At 43.9% G+C, this 16,029-nt stretch overlaps 2 protein-coding genes across 12 annotated transcripts in view; one reads left to right on the top strand and one right to left on the bottom strand.

Moving 5' to 3' along the window:
* The window catches only part of LOC120898356 (high affinity cGMP-specific 3',5'-cyclic phosphodiesterase 9A), a 118,220-nt gene that overhangs the window by 62,481 nt on the left and 39,710 nt on the right, over positions 1-16,029 (top strand). The window contains exon 1 of one of the 11 annotated variants that reach the window (XM_040304118.1): positions 8-75. The exons of the other annotated variants lie outside the window; for them this stretch is intronic. The gene's annotated coding sequence lies outside the window, so the exon portion shown is untranslated. Of the gene's footprint in view, positions 1-7; positions 76-16,029 lie in introns of those variants that run through there. 11 annotated transcript variants of the gene reach the window in all.
* LOC120898357 lies at positions 3,561-5,231 on the bottom strand. Its single transcript, XM_040304122.1, has 2 exons — positions 5,009-5,231; positions 3,561-4,834 (listed from the first exon to the last, which is right to left on the bottom strand). Exons 1-2 carry the CDS (start codon positions 5,082-5,084, stop codon positions 4,107-4,109), a joined length of 804 nt encoding a protein of 267 aa, XP_040160056.1. The 5' UTR covers positions 5,085-5,231; the 3' UTR covers positions 3,561-4,106.

Here is a 16,029-nt window from a genome sequence, read left to right as displayed (position 1 = left end):
TAAGTAAAAAAGAGCCAAGAAAATAATGAAGCTTTCGCCGAAAAACCTTTACCAGGAACAAGAAATAAAACAACTGTAAGTAAGAGAGCAACGAATGACACGATGCCAAATGAAGTGCGTTTAAATATTGACGATGGGAAGTGGACACGGCCGTTTTCTCGAGTGTCAATCGAAAAGCACAGTAGGGCGAACAAAAAGTGAGCCCGAAATGAGGGCGGCCTTTTTTTACGCTTCCACTTTTTAGTCCAGCTGTGGCGGGCAGTGCTGGACTCCGTTTTCTTATCTTTCTAACTTGCCGCTTGCCGGAAGTATCCCTTATTCAATTTCTCACACGGTCGAAAAGGAGAAACTTGCTGTGCTACCGAGCTGGGTTGGACTGAATCGTGTTGTAGCGGGATTATCTGGGGAAGCAATGTACAGGTAAATGAATTAAATTAAGTTGAAGGAAAAGGAGAAAATTAATTAAACAAAGCCTGGCGAACGTCTTGGCTCGTTTGATGTTAGTGCCGGTGTAAATCTTTGTTGAAACGTTCTCTAGCGTCACTTTTGTACAGTGAGTCCAAGGAACCGTCAGTAGGCGATGGCGAAAGCAGCGAAGGATGCTAATGGTTGCACTAAATGTTGTTTAAATCCATCAGACTGTTGGTAGTGCCAAGGCTTTAATGCGTAGTACACTCTATAATTAGTGACAGTGGTGTAGCGTATATTCTAAAAAAATATTGTAAAGATTACCCAACATTATTTTTGTATGCATTCTAAACAAAACCAAGCACATGACGTCCATACTGTACATTCGTGGCGATGTCGCTAAGTATTCAGGAAGCTTATGTTCATTATCGTGCCGTTTTGAACGAGCGAGCACAATGAAGATCGATCATTTGAGCGTGTCGCTAAAACATGAACAGTTTTTTCCTCTGTTGTGCTATACCAAATTCCTCGTCCTGGGTGCTGAAGCAAATAAAAAGCTTACCTTAAAAAAACAAACTGGAAAATCTCTATGGTTTGCTCGTTTTTTAACGAGGAACCATTTTCTAGGAAACCATTTTCGGATGGTGACGTGGAAGTTTTGCTGTAACATTCCATTCCCTGTTCAGGTAAACAGTCAGCAGGCTTTTGATTGTTGTCGGATTCGCTGTATGCTGTTGCTCCGCCCCAAGGGCATGATGTGGTGTATCAATTGGTCTAGGGGTATATTTGGCTAGAAGTGATGCCTGCAATTGACAGGCACAAACCACTGAAACGTTTGAAGAGAGGTGTACAAATTAGCTCGTATCGGCTGAGTGTGTCGTTTTTTTTTTTGTTGGCATTATGCTACGTGCCTATCATGCACAACCAGTACTTAGAAAGGAAATTGGCAAGTGGAATATGGTTGGTTGGAGGAGGCTTGCAGGGGGGAAAACAGGTATATGTTACCTGTCGATTTCATCCCGTACCATGGTCGGTAACTGATACAGGGATAGCATTATTTGAAACGCATTGGATGCGAACATTATCGATGATAATCGCCCTTAAGCAGGTTTGAAGCTGATTAACGAATGGTAGGTTGTTGGTCTGACCCTTGCTTGTAGCGTTTGTCGATTGATGGTGATCCTTTTCTAATGGCAGTGCGGGCACAATACAGCACAAGAACCGTTCAACGAACGAGGGCATGATAGGATCAACCTGTACCTGGCAGCATGTATTAAAATCCATGACTTTTCGCATCCATAGCCCAGAAGATGACAATCGATTGCTTATCGGTTGCTTCTGCAACTAGCAAATAGGTTACGGCTTGGTTGGTACGGCGCTGAACGAAGCAGGATCCGTTCATTAGAAAGTGCAGCCAAGAGTACTTGCGACGGGGGAGTAAGGAACCTTTTACTGCGTACTTGTCGAAGCATATTCATTTCCTTCCTTTTAGCCCTTTCGAAACGAACGATCTGTGTGGGGTGGTAGAATGGGAGTTGTTCGATGGCTATCGGCGGAAGCCAGCTGACGGTGCAGTTTATGCATCTTAATGCACACCATGAGTGTACGGGTGAGATAGAAAATCGCTCAAGGATACGTAACGTGGTCGTATGAATCGATATGATCGTTTCACTGTTGTTACCCTTTCCAAAGGGATGACGTCCATCCATGCTTCAACACAAGTATGGGTGTACAGTTGATCTAAATATATGTGGTTTACCATGGCGAGTCGCCAGGTACCACGATGATGGTGGTTCAGTTACAACCAGCATGGGTAATCAATACATGTAAAGTGTTTGTATGTTTCATGAACACATTGTGCTTGTTTTTTGCACCTTATCAGTAGTAAACTAATAATTGTGCAATGTTTGGTTCAGTTGCTAGTGATGTTTATCATGATAGGGAATAACAATTCTGAAAACAAATTTCTTGATAGACAATTTATAATTTCTTCTAAATGATTCGAGCATTTTACATCGCTGGTCGAACAATAAACCCCATTATCTGCCCCATCGTGGTAAAATCCGATGCTACAAGACCGGTCGTACGCTTATCCCAGCCATGAGATCTTTTGAATTGTTCAACTCGTCCCCGTAATCCGCCCCGTTTCGTACGAGGATTGATCATTATTATCGTTTCGAGATTGAACCGACAAAGCTGCACAATAAGCTTAAGAGCTCGGGAATCATCCCGATTTGCTCAATCACAACTGCAGGGCGGACAGGGATTGACCTACGCGTCGAGCAGCTGCACTTGCAGCATCAATTGGAAGACAATTTTCAAACCCCTGTACCCCCGTTGCTCCCTGCCAGCTGCGCCTGATTGATGGCAAAGTTTCGTCAATGGCAAATGTGCGATCGATAGATGAACCGTTGCTACGAACCTGCATGCATTGCCCTCGTTTCCAGCGTTCTTCCTTCGCTTTCCTTTTGTGAGCCCTCAATCCGGCAAAGCGAACCTGGCAAACGACGCGGGATGGAAATAGCGCGCTTGTTGCCATAAATCCAGGGATTGTTTTCCCGATCCTTCCCTTTCGTAGCGCACCAACGCGGCTGATTGTAGAACCTTTGCTATTTTCTTTTCCCACTTATCCATCCATCGCAAAAGCTTATGATTAACTTATGGATGTTAAATCGCTGTTTGGTTTCATCGCGCTCGGTGGCGGGTTTTTTTTTTCCTTATTTTTTCTGACGAAACGTGAAGAAGGGCAAAAAGTTTTCCCTCCCGAACGGTATGGATGGAAATGTGGCAGGCGTGGGGAGTTTTTTTCGATCGCTTCATGTCACACCCACGACGTCGATGGCAACGGTTGCGCTGCGCTCGCGAAAGATAATCGTACAAGTTTTGGGTCAGAACAGAAGACCGTAATGATTGAAGCAGAGAGAAAGGCTTACATGCTCACATGCACAGGCATACACACAAACGGATGCAGGGTAGAGGCACGAAATGATGAACAACGCAAGATTACAGATTTAGAGGTGTCGTAAATGTGATTTATGCTTGCGTTTCTCTCAATTTTGGGATTTTCTTCAAAATTTTGGTGCTTCTTTTGTTGCGTGCATGTTGTTGGGAAAGGGTTCACACAGTGTTAAAGGTTTTACGCTTGCTATGGATTTGTAGCCATGGAAGATAGATTTATAAACTTTTTGAATGCCTCTCTGCTCGATTATGATGGAACGCTTAGATACAAGTTTATTGAAAAGCATACTGTAGGAGGACTGATTCTCAAAAATCTGGTTAAAATTTAAACTTTTGAAAGGGATTGTAAGCAGCAGCACGACAACCATAAATCTGAGTGTCAGCTATTTCAGCACCCTTGCACACATGCTCGGAAATGGTAACAAATACAATTTTCTTCTTTGCAAATTTTATAACCTTTTACGTAAGACCCCTTTGCAGTTTGAAACACATTTGCACGATCCACTGCTCCATTGAGGCATGTTCTGACAGTCGCCCGATACTTCTTGCATGATTATTTTGCCTTGCGTGGAAAAACATAATCAATGAACGCTCCGAACGCCGTGTTGATGGTGGTCTGCTGCTGTTGGAACCAAGATGAACCACCACCAACAACCACCGTTTCGACGGGTGGCTTGATTCCAGTAACAGCACCGTTGGCGTTCCCGGAACCAGCGCCGTGTTCGTGTGCCGTCGAGGGGTTAGTAATGAAACTCCTCCAACCACGGCACGGTATCATCGATATCCGCGTTCAGCTCGACGGGCTCGTCGTAAAGCGTGTTGCCGTCCGTATCGGTTCCCTCCTCAACCTCTTGCGCACTATCGGGCGGGAACGGTGGTTCGGCGGTGGTGGTTGTTGGGCCATCTGCTGGTACGTCGTGCCCCATTACGTCGTGTATGATGTTAACCGGACACTCGATCAGGTGCACTAGCAGGTCGATGATGTTCTTGTAGATGCGCTCGTTCAACTCCATCTGCCGCTCGGTATCCCGATCGAGCCATGCCCGGGGCAGTCCAGCGCTCTTCGTTTTCGGCTCGAGCAACGTTCGCATGCTTCGGTAGCGCTGGTCCAGCGCACCGAAGCCCTGCAACTTTCGTTCGACAGCGGCCCGAAGTCGATGGGCTTCCTGGAGCAGTTGATTGCGCTCGGTGCGAGCCCCCCTGGCAGCAAGCCCGGATGACGGCGGTCGCCGTGCGCCGGCGGTACGCTGGTACTCGTCGAAGCGGTGCTGTAACTGTGCGGCTCGTGCTTGTAAGGGGCGCAGATTGGCGCGGGTCTGCTGTAGCCGTTCGTGCAGGGCACGATTAATGCCTACCAGTTTCGCTTTGGTGTCGATGGATTGCCGAATTACAGATGATGGTGCTGGTGGTGGTGGTTGCTTCTGTTCGATGATTGGTGATAGTTGGTGCAGCGATTGCGGTGTAATTGCTGTATAAAATTGAAGAGACTTTAGCTAGTGCATCTTTTTACATCCGGAAGTGTTTGCCCATACAGTCACACAGATCGTGGACGGTAGTCCACATCAATTCTGAATGTGAACACATCAATTTTGAATGTGACAGTTTTACTAATCTTCTGGATAATGATGAACATGACCTTTACCTGTGATGTACTGCAGCTCCAATGTGCACAGTATCAATCCTAACGCATACAAATGACGTCCTTTTAATGATAACATCTCGCTAAATTATAACTTTGCTCAAATGTATCGAATGGCAGCCTTGATGTTGAGCTTATATCTCAACTTAAAACAGGAAATTAGTTTCGATACGGTCAACCGCACTGTTAACACCGGACTGGTTCTATTCACCAGCAAAGTTGTTTATTTATATTTGCGCTAATGTGCTCCAGCTCAAATGACCTGATCGTAAAATTTATCCTCTAAAGCTAGTGCATAATGTGTCTTTTACGGATTGTACGGTGGAATGTACTGCATTAGTCCAGTTTAACGACGACCGTTTTGGGTTCACTGCAATTAATTGCATTTCCGGCGCTAAGGGTGGTAAAAAACAAATGTGTGTTAGTGGGTGGGGAAATATCCAATCAGACAAGCTGTGTTGCGTTAAAATGCAATTTAGTTCGCTATTTTCCTTGCACAATCGTCTGTCGGACGAATCATGGTGGGTGTGAATGGGATGACTTTCTACGCGTTGCTATGCTAGAGCGAAAATGTAGTGGAGCAAGATGCAAATGAGCAACAAAAGCAAAGCAAAATACTTGTTGAAATTAAATCTGTTCCATAACGATTTTTTTTTTTGCGGATTTACTAGCTTGCTTAATGCTTAATGAAAACAAGCATTTGAGGCGCACTAGTGAAACAGTACAAAGTATCACAAACGCAACCCATTTTCACTGCTAGGATGAATGATAGCTTGTTCATTTTCTCCGTAATTAGCGCGGTGATGAGTATCATCGCATATTTCTAAATGATGGGAGCCTTCACGCCAACCGCGGACTGTAGTTGGAAAATTGAAACTCATTACACTCGCTCGCAATGGGGGTAACCGGGTAAAAGTGATTGGTATTTTGTAATGAAAAGTAGGGAAAGAAAGAAAAGAGCGCTAGAGCGAGGTAGATAGAAAGTGAAAAACGAATGCACGGTGCATCAATAAATGCAATCTCACGAACAGCTTCAAAAGTAGGACAGAAGCTTTTTCCGCTCCGTTGCCATGTGCATCAGGAAGTTTTTCGGGAAATTGTTTTCCCCCATTGCAACCAGTCTGCTTGAAAATGAAATGTGTGTTATGTGCTTAATTAATGTGGACGACGTGCTGGTCATTGATGTTGTAATAAAAATAAGCATTTGCATCACTCATCCGTAATTTCCATATGTAATTTTCGATGAATGTGTGGTTTCACTGGTCCTACAGTAATAAAAACAGTATCATTTATAGGACTTTATTCACATTTTTCCGTTCCTGCAGCAACTGCAATGTATTATATTCTCTTAAAAAACAATACCATAGCAAAAGTTTGTTATGGGGGTAGTCTTTCCCTTTCTCGGCGCTTCTTCTAGGAAGATACTTTATTTATTTCATAATGCGTGGTTATCGATAGAAGTCGAATTTCATACTTTTGATTAAGCTTGCCATATCTCGGCATAGTTCGGGGAAGGAAAACAATAATCATGCTCGAGCTATGCTACTAACCCACATAATAAAGTTTTCCCTGCTGTTCTTGTACCAAAAACGCTCTAAAATAGTAATTTTTTGTTGCTGTCCAGAAACAGCCAAACCCCCTTAGTGAGGGAAAACATCCCTGATCGATCCGTTTTTCGTGCTCAATTCATGTGGTTCCCGTTGATTGATGCATAACAGATCGTCTATCGATGGGAATTCATCTTTCCTGGCACGGGCCCCGAGTTTGTTATTAGCGTCGATGCGAAGGGTTCTCCGGTGGGAATTCATATTATCCACCACACGAACCACCACGTGAACCTGAGAGGACGAGGTTGTTCGTTTGATGGGCTAACTAAAGCAAATGGTACGAGTATCCATGTAAAAGTTTCCCTTTAATGATCGAAAGCGTAATGTTTCAATCAATTGCACAGCGGTATCAATTTTGATAAAGTAGCGGATCCAAGCTGACCCAGTACAACGAAAATTCCTGTAGTGCTATTGAAAATGGCGCGTTCAAAAATACACTGCTTGTTTTTCTCGAATATCAGCAAAAGAATGGGTGCAGCAGATAATCCGCTTTACGGGGTAAATCACTCACAATAAAAATGCTAGAGCAGCAGAAAAAAAGAAGAAAGATTTACTCAAGATTCGCACCTACACAACATGCGATCCAGAGCGGGCTCATTAGTGTAAGCTGCATGGTTTATGTACAGCAGGTAACCGAAAAGGCGAAATTGATTCACTGCCAGTAACAACATAATCGTTACTCGAGACATACTATCCAGAATTATCAGTGTACAGGAACGATTTTCTGAATTACCTTTCTTCTTTGAGGGTTCGGCACGATTCTGCCCTATGCCGACAAATCTTCGATAAACTAGCCAGCTCGGTCGAAAGCACAAAAGATTTCCTAGTACTTGTTAGACCGTTTCGAACCTTTCTAACGTTTACGTAATACCTGGTTGTATCTATGACCCGTGGGCGAACGAATAGTCATCTTGGACGCTACAGAATCGGAATCAGTTTTGGGGGTAACATTTGATGAGCACTCTCGAAAAAGTAATCTGCCAAATCCAATATCGTGCATGAAACACATCAGTCAACATGGTCTCATACGGATGGTACATTGAATCGGCTCAGAAGTACTCAAAAACTCCGGGGCTCTATGTGTGCGAGACTGTGATGATGGTGTATAGAGCAATAGCCGTGTGATGCATTGCCTGCAAGTTCGTGGTAAACTTTGGAATGCAATTTTTCGGTACTTTATGTTGGCAATGTTATACAAAGCTAGGCTATGCTGGAGCATCCAAGCTATTGGATTGTTACAGTGTAAAGTGAGAATCGTACGAAAGTTTAAAATTATGTTTGTGTTCATCCATTTGATTGTTTGGTAATCCTAAGAAATGAGATTTCAGATTGAACATATTAAGGTAGACACAGTTTTAACGCTTAATTCATTGTTATTGTGTAAATTGTGAAATAAAATGTGTTATAATGCTTCCTCCGCTAGCTCTTGCTGTACCATAAAATTTGTTTCTTGATAAAAATGTTTGCTCCTGTCAATCGCACATATTCTCAACAAGACAGCTGGTAAGCCTCTTCCACCAGCATTTACCTTGCTATTTCTCCAAACAAAATGCTCCGTTCGCTTGCACGCTTACCGTACCCGTATGCTTAGTTGCTGGGGCATACATACACTCTTTCCGACCTAACAAAAAAGCGTCTTAGTGCGTCCGTTATAGGCCACTGCCGCTGTAGATGGTCCCGTCGGGATTCATTTTATCACACCGTGTTATCGTTTTCGTTTTGCGCGACATCTCCAACTGTGCTGTGGCACAACATTTCGCGGCCTCGGTTCGCTAACCACGCGGAAGGGACCGATGTGAACAGAGCTAATGAAAATTTAATGTATCAAAACTCATAAACTGTCAGCACCACGATGAGCGCTCGGTGCCCGGTGCCCGGTTACCTATAAACCTTTCCGTCCTCTCGCACATGCATTCGCCCACCGAGTGTTGGCGTGAAAAAAGGACGAAAGGAGAAGCGTGGGGAAGGATCCAGTTTTGAAAATATCGACCATTTGTTCACATCCTTTTTGAAGTTCCAACATCCACAGCAACTAAAAGTTGTCGAGTCAGTGAAAGACGCTACCGAACAGAAACGAGACAAGGTATTGTTGTATTTTGCTATGCTGAAGCTAAAAATTATTCTTCGGATTATGCATTTGTTACTACTTTTTCTGTGTTTTAATTAGCTGATGCAATATTTGGGAAAGAAATGGCAAAAACCAAAGATGGAAAGACAGGGACAAAGTTTTTGAATTATGCAAACACGATAAAAACGAAAATAAAGTTCTCGAAATGCTGCGCCGCCGTGGCAAAGGTAGCTGTGAAGAAACATCATTTAATTATTTGAACCATTTCTTGCCATCATTTCCACCATTTGCAGAGTTTGTGCCAGCTTAATTATTGTACCATACCAGCAAACCGAAGCGGCAGTGAGAAATGCAAGAGAGCAAACACAATATCTAAATAGGGAAAAACTTATCAGTTATACCATTGCTGCAGAACACCGTGGCGCGTCGTCTACGTAGGAGCGAAGGTGCTTTTTGCCGTTTTTCATTACGCATTACGGAGTCAAATTGAATGAGGGAAAGCATTATGACGTCAGCAGAACCAGCAACCACACCAGCGCGCGCATTGTGTAACCCACATCCGGTAACACACAAGGGAAGAATTCTTGATTCCGGGGGAAAAAACACTGCACGTTCAGTTGTTAATTCCACGGGTACGCTAATTAAGAATAATGTTTTTAACTGTAGAGGCTATGAATGCACTCGGGGGATGTACTCCGGATGTGTGATGTGATGAATGGAGAATGGAGATTCATCTCGTGATGGCAGGAGTGTGAGAAAATGGTTGGAACAAGAAGTTGGCTGTAGTAAAGCAGGGGAGAAGCGCGGGCGGTGATCCTATCGTGCAGGTTAGGCGATGGCCGGGTCTGCATACAAGTAGGAGCCGGTCGGGAACCGTGCTGCCCACAAAGTGAATGCATTGTTGACCCAATTTAGATATGCATCGACTTTTTCCTTGCTGACGATGATGATGAAGAAGATAATGGTTCTACACGTTGGCCGGCTTCGAGGCGGGAGGAGGTTGGGAAGGGCATGATAGAGCAAAGGGTTTATTACTTTTGTATTGCATGAAACTGAAATGTTAGTTCCAAAGTAATAACTCAACTGTTATTATGTATAATTTTATGTATCTTTTTGGTCAAAGTGATAAAGCTTATGAGTCTTAGTTATTTTTTAAAAAAGTACACTATATAACATGTAACGAATCATAAATATTACAACTATTGTAATTATCTCTACGTCCGTGGTGCTTATCCCAGTTACTAGCATAAACTCAACTAGCATATAGCTTGAACGAAACACACATGAACGGAGACAAAGAGCTAGTGTCAACATGCTTTACTTTATCGTTTCTTAAACGCTTTATACTGGTTGGAGTGGCTAGCCGGTCGGGTCGGACCATCTTCCTGCGACTAGTTACGAAAGCTTGATGCGACTGGCAGTAATTATTTAAAAGCTTTTCACTGTAATTCAATAACATGCCGTGCAGTTATGTTGCATTTGGTACTGATGGTTTGTCTTTGCTGAGAATCATAAGCACCTTACCGATCCTGAGAACAAAACTTCCAACATTTGTGTTGTTTTGACATTGCTGTAGCTTTATAATCTCTAAACTTTTGTTTTACTTCTCAAAAGAGAAATATTGGTTTTATGTACAGCCTTTTCCTTGTTTCGATTATATTGTACATTGGTCGTGCGTAGGTTGTCATCAGCTGTAAATGTAGCTTTAAATGTAGCTGCCTGTAATACAAAACCATCTTAGGGACCTGGGTAGGTGGCCACAGTTTTCTATGAATAAACCCTTGTGCGGTTGTTTCCTCGCATAAACACCCCACAAGGAATCTGGTTTCACTCGACCGTCAAGCGGTAAACAATTGTTGTTAGCTCCTCACCACGCCGGGAAGAGTCTCGGGAGCTTTTGGGTTTGTGATTGCGGGAAAAAGGCGATATGTTAGGGAGCAAGTGGATGTGAGGCGAGTAGCAGATTTGCAGGATGAATGAGGGCCACTGTGCTGCTATTCTTAGCACATCTTCGGCCTGTGACATCTACGGACGGAACGTCAAGCTCTATCAGGCGCGTGACAGGCAAAGTTGTGAAGAAGTGTACCATCAATCTCATCTCGGGTTCTTTCTTTTTCTTTTCAACTCCCACCCCTTCCCTCTCCCTCTCCCTCCCCCCTTCGGGTCGATCAAAAGGCGACCGGATTCTTCTGGTGTAAGGCATGTGCGGATGTGCGCTAGACGTCATCGTTTCATCTTCACACATAACCAAGGGCCAAGGATGCATGTACAAACAGCGGAGGAAGGGCTCTTCAATGCCCCTTGAGAGGGAACCGTGGACAAAGCACGGCGTGGAAGGAAAATTGCAATTGAGAGAAGAAAAGCTACCTACACATTCAGAACCACACATTACAGAACACGGGCTGCACACCATGCCGTGGGAAGATTACTGTCAATGCATTAACAAAAGTGCCATCATGGGAGGGGCGTCTTCCTCAGGAGCTCTTGGTGGAAGTCGTTAGTTTCTGTCCACGGTGAAATAGATGACATTTGTCCACCGAAGTACGTAGTAACCCGTGAGCCCTCTCCCAGTTGCCCTTACAAGCTCTACCACAAAATGGGACATTCATCTAAATCTTCAACATGCGGTAATGGAAGGAGACGAAGACTAGCGTTTTACTGAAAATTAATTAAAATTGTGTTGCCCTCGTAAGCTGTGATTAATATCGACGCACCTTTTCTTCTCCATCGCAGCCTTATTACCATGGTAACGGTGTTTCATTTTTGTAATTAGATTCCTGCGTAACGGTATTTGCAATACGCAACTGTGTCTTGCCTACTTTTCCGTATTTGTGGTTCGGAGGAGTTCCAGAAGGTCTGCGAATTCATTCGGTGTGCTGATGACCCTATTGCCCAAAAACGGCCATCCTCCGAAATGCTCTCTAGCTTACAGTTGGGTACCATGCGAGGGTTATCATCCCTCTAAAGACTTCTAATGACGAATTGATCCCTGAAGGAATTATCAATCACCTGCAGCGGCAGCGCATGTACCGTGCCGCTTATTATTTTTTTCTCCCCTGCTGATATTCAATTGCTCGCAACACGGCAACCATCCAACCCACCAGACTAGCAGCAAAATCGACCACTCGGGGGAAAACGGCAAAAGGACACGTGACTTCTGTTGCAGAAGGAGGATGCCTTTTGCGGGTCGGTGCGAAAGATTAGAAACATGTAATACGTCCCTGTTTCCCCAAAAAATGGCCCATCCGTGCCTAAGACGCGCTGCTGGTCCCTGGTGCCTTCTTAGGAAGTAGATCTTTTACCATCGGGCAAAAGACGCAGAAGCGGGCCCCGTACTCGGAAGTACCGGGTGGGTGCGGGTGCTATACGGTGTTATGTACGGTCTGTGCGCGTGATCTGCCGTTCTTAGTTCGGATGGCTTTACCGTGGGCCTTGATAGCCCTTGGGGGTTTGGTATTACTTTTTCACCGACACCAACAGCGGTGGTTTTATTGAAGCAAATCCTCAAACTCAAACGAAACCAAAACAACGAAAACGTAAGTGTTGGAAATACTACTCCACGTGTAGCGGGGCGAGTGTCGACGATGGTGTTTCAAATTTGTTCCCTCGGCGGGTTCTTTCTTTCCCCGCTGCTGCGACAGGCACCAGAGGAGCACTGGGGCTTACCTTCTCCCTAGCAGCAGCAAAGTGATCTGCAAAAGGAAAAAAATGGGCTGACATTCTCTCATTCCCGATCAATTTTCAATGCTTTTGCTGCCGAACGTGCCTTGACTGATCCCCAGACGGGGTCTTATTTTTGGGTCGTTTGTTGTATCTCTAGTGCGATGTGCTTTTATTGCCAAACCGTATTCTATCCTTGGAGCATCTGCGTCAAATGACGCTTTAGCGACCGTTGACCGGCGAAACATTAATCTTTTCGATTCCTTGCACGTTAGTCTCCGCTTTTTTGTTGTTGTTGGTTGGCTTACTGTTGTCCCCAAAGGTAAATTGATCCTTTTTTTCGCCTCCTTTGAGATCGGGGCCGTTCGAGAGGACTTCATTACGACCTATAAGGATTATTGAACGCGGTTTACAATTGAAATAAAACGACTGGTAAATAATTAAGCGTTTTGCAATGGACCCCTCTTCATGATGAAAAGTTTGATAGGAAATAGTATTAATCATCGGGAAACTAAGCTCATTTAAGGCTCGATTTGTATGTTTCGAAAAATACATGCTGTATTGCTCATCTCTTAACCGTTGCAAAACATAGGACAGCTATTTTCTCTTTTGCTGCTATTTCCATCCACCGCCCAATCGTTCGCACATCGTTAAAGCCATCACCATTATAGACGCGTCTCTTCTGCAAATGGTCGGGATACGGAGCAGAATAATCAAATTACAAGTTTTGTCATGCAAATGACGAGTGTGTCTCAGTAGCGTTTAACAGGTTTTTTTTTTGTTTGCAAAAATGTTTCCACTCTCAACCAATGCAACGTTTGCAAGCAGCATCGTCGTCATCGGATCTTAGCCTTGGATGTCTTTGCGTTCGCCTGTAAACACCCCGGCAAAGTTTCTGTTTGCCTGTTCTGTTGCGCGGGACATTGCCAGTCGTCAAAAGTTTCTGTGAATGTATTTACATAAATTGTATCGCCGCGCGAGCGGTTTATAAGCGCTGCTTCGCCAGTCGCCAGTCGCCATGTCTGGGATGTTCATTTAAGCGTATACGTTTTTGTATGTGTTTGTATGTGTTTGTGAGCGTGCGCGCGTGTTCCTTTGAAAATCACCTCACACTAGTCCGCCTTCCCCGGTTTGCAAGCAATCAAAATGGCCACTATCAAACGATAGGCAGATATAGTCACAAACATCGAAGGCACTAAAACTCACATCCGGCCAGTAATTTATGCTCACATAATTAGTCGCTAAGTGTCGGAACGTGTTCGAATGGAGGAACGAGATTTTTTCGAGCACAACTCCATTAGCCACGGTCCCCCATCCTGATCAACAGGTACTTCAAGTGTGAAAGAGCAAGCGCGATAAGCACAAGGAAGCAAAATATAGTGTAACAAAGCGTGGATGAGAAGGAAACGTGCACGGGCACACTTTGTTTTTGCACCAGATTTTGCAAATCTGCGACACAGCAAAAATTGAAGCATCATGCTCAGCGAATTTTGCCCTCACTAAGGCGGAGCTTTTTTGTTATACTCGGGCTGCTTGTTGAAAAGCAAATGATAAACGCGTGGCAAAAGTATGTTTCAAACACGCGACAATGTATAACACCGTCCGCCCCGTGTACTTGTGGCGCTTCTGGTACCAGAATCATCACGCGGTGCTCATACTTCGCCGCTCGCTGGGCGGATTGAGTGCGTGTAGAAAGCGTAAACAGAAGACGCGATGCCAATTGAAAGTTAAATTAATGTACAAAATCAAATTTCAAAATCATCGCAAAAGCCATTTTCCTGCATTATTAAATCGTGCAGCACCGGTCTGGAGCAGCACGATGTGTGTACGATTTTGTGCTGCCTAGATGGCTTCATTGGCTGAGCAGCAGCTAGTAGAGTGTTGTGCAAAACACTCAGCCGAATGCTTTTATATTAATTTGAATTCAATATTTCAAAGTTTTTCGCTTTCTGTCTTCGGAGAGGAGTGGCAGCAATGAAAAAGCTGCTTTTGAAGTTTATTATGCTGCAATGTAGGACGACAGAAATTACGCATCGTACAGCGCAAATCAACTCACAAACCAGATTGTCTGTCCATTGATGACCGTTTTTTTTAAATCAATCGTGTATATTGATGGCAGAAAATGAGGGTTTTAGGGTACAGACTCGTAACGGAAAATCATGTTTCGCACGCATGCCTATAAGCTACCTTGATAGCACTACCACGGCAGAACGACATCCGAATGAGACTGTTACGGGTCAAACAAGCAACAACGAAGCCGCCTCACGTACGGGATGACAGAGTACTACCCCCCAGGCAACGAAACATGCACGTGAAAGGCCGTTCCGTATCCGGCACACCCGGCAAGTGCTTTGATGTCAGAACCTAAAAGCGCTCTGCCGTATGATCTTCTCCGTGCAGAGCGTTTCTGTTTGCTCTCCGTTCCAACATTCTTCTGCCTCTTGAGCTTTCATACCACGAAAAAAGCAAACACGAAAGGCTAATAGAATATGACAAGACCTACACCACTGACGGTGTAAGTGATTTGAAAGTTCATAATTGCTGCTAGACTACTCCCGGGCAAGCGGGGATCATCGGAACAGATTTGCATGGGTTTTTCGCAGATTGGCATCATGTGCCAAAGTCTATTTTCGGATGTTTTTTTTTTTATTATTGCTTTCTTGTGCTTCCTTAAACGACTGCTAGCTACTGCTGAGCGAAGTAATAACAAGCCTTACTTTCTTTTGATTATGAAAAAAAAAAATGCTATGTATGCTGCTGTATGCACGTTTGAAAGAATCATAAATCAAAGCCACGGTACCGTGGGAAGAGACATACACACACACATACACGGACACAGGACGCAGTGATGGTTGAATGTGAATCATGAATGCTAGCAGCAACACGTCCAATCACGAGTTTACTCACCAAATTGGGCGTAAAATTGGATTTTTTACACACGCCACCTAAATTTGATGCGAAGATTCCGGCGTGAATGGATTAGTGAGAAGAGCCAAAGAGAGTGAAAATAAAAAAAGATCGAAAAAAAGCGCCCAGAACGTACCTGATCAACATACGGACGTGAGCGTTATGACATTTCGGGGGAAAATATGCGGCATTGGGCAGTTGTAAAGTCAGTTGCCGTGGAGAAGAAAATTCGCGTAGTTGTGTGCAAAGTGTGATGCAAATTTCTGTGTGTGTCGAGGAAGCTCCTGTTCTTTTCAGTCGAGCCACCCATATCTCTGGGGAGAATTTGACTTCGGTATGGGGAAGTAAATTAGAGTCAAATTAAATTTAACTTATTGAGTTTGCTACGAAATGGATACAGTCTTGTTCGAACTTGAAGCAGCCCGCCCGTACATTTCACACTGTCTGTGTAATGAGGTTTGTCGCGTGGGGCAAATTTGCTTTGATTGTCAGGAGATTTGTTTGATGTGAGGTGGTAAAGTACTAGTATTGCCTAGCGGGCCTGTTTTACAGAACATAGTATCTAGGTGTTATGCCATTTTTAGATGCTTTTCATCCGAGGATAGGGACGTTTGAAAAATACATAATATATTGTTTATAGTAATGTTTAATAAAAAAACAGAGTTCAATAATATAATCCTAAAAGTCACAATAATATAATCCTCATGAGTCTTACGTTGGCTTAGGTCTGTATTTTGCTTCCAATTGATAGTCCAAACAGATTCCAAATGATCGGACAGCTT

This window comes from Anopheles arabiensis, chromosome 2 (assembly GCF_016920715.1).
Source record: "Anopheles arabiensis isolate DONGOLA chromosome 2, AaraD3, whole genome shotgun sequence".
Classification (NCBI taxonomy): Eukaryota; Metazoa; Arthropoda; class Insecta; order Diptera; family Culicidae; genus Anopheles; species Anopheles arabiensis.
Note: the sequence above shows the minus strand (reverse complement) of the source record. Positions and strands in the feature narration are given on the sequence as shown.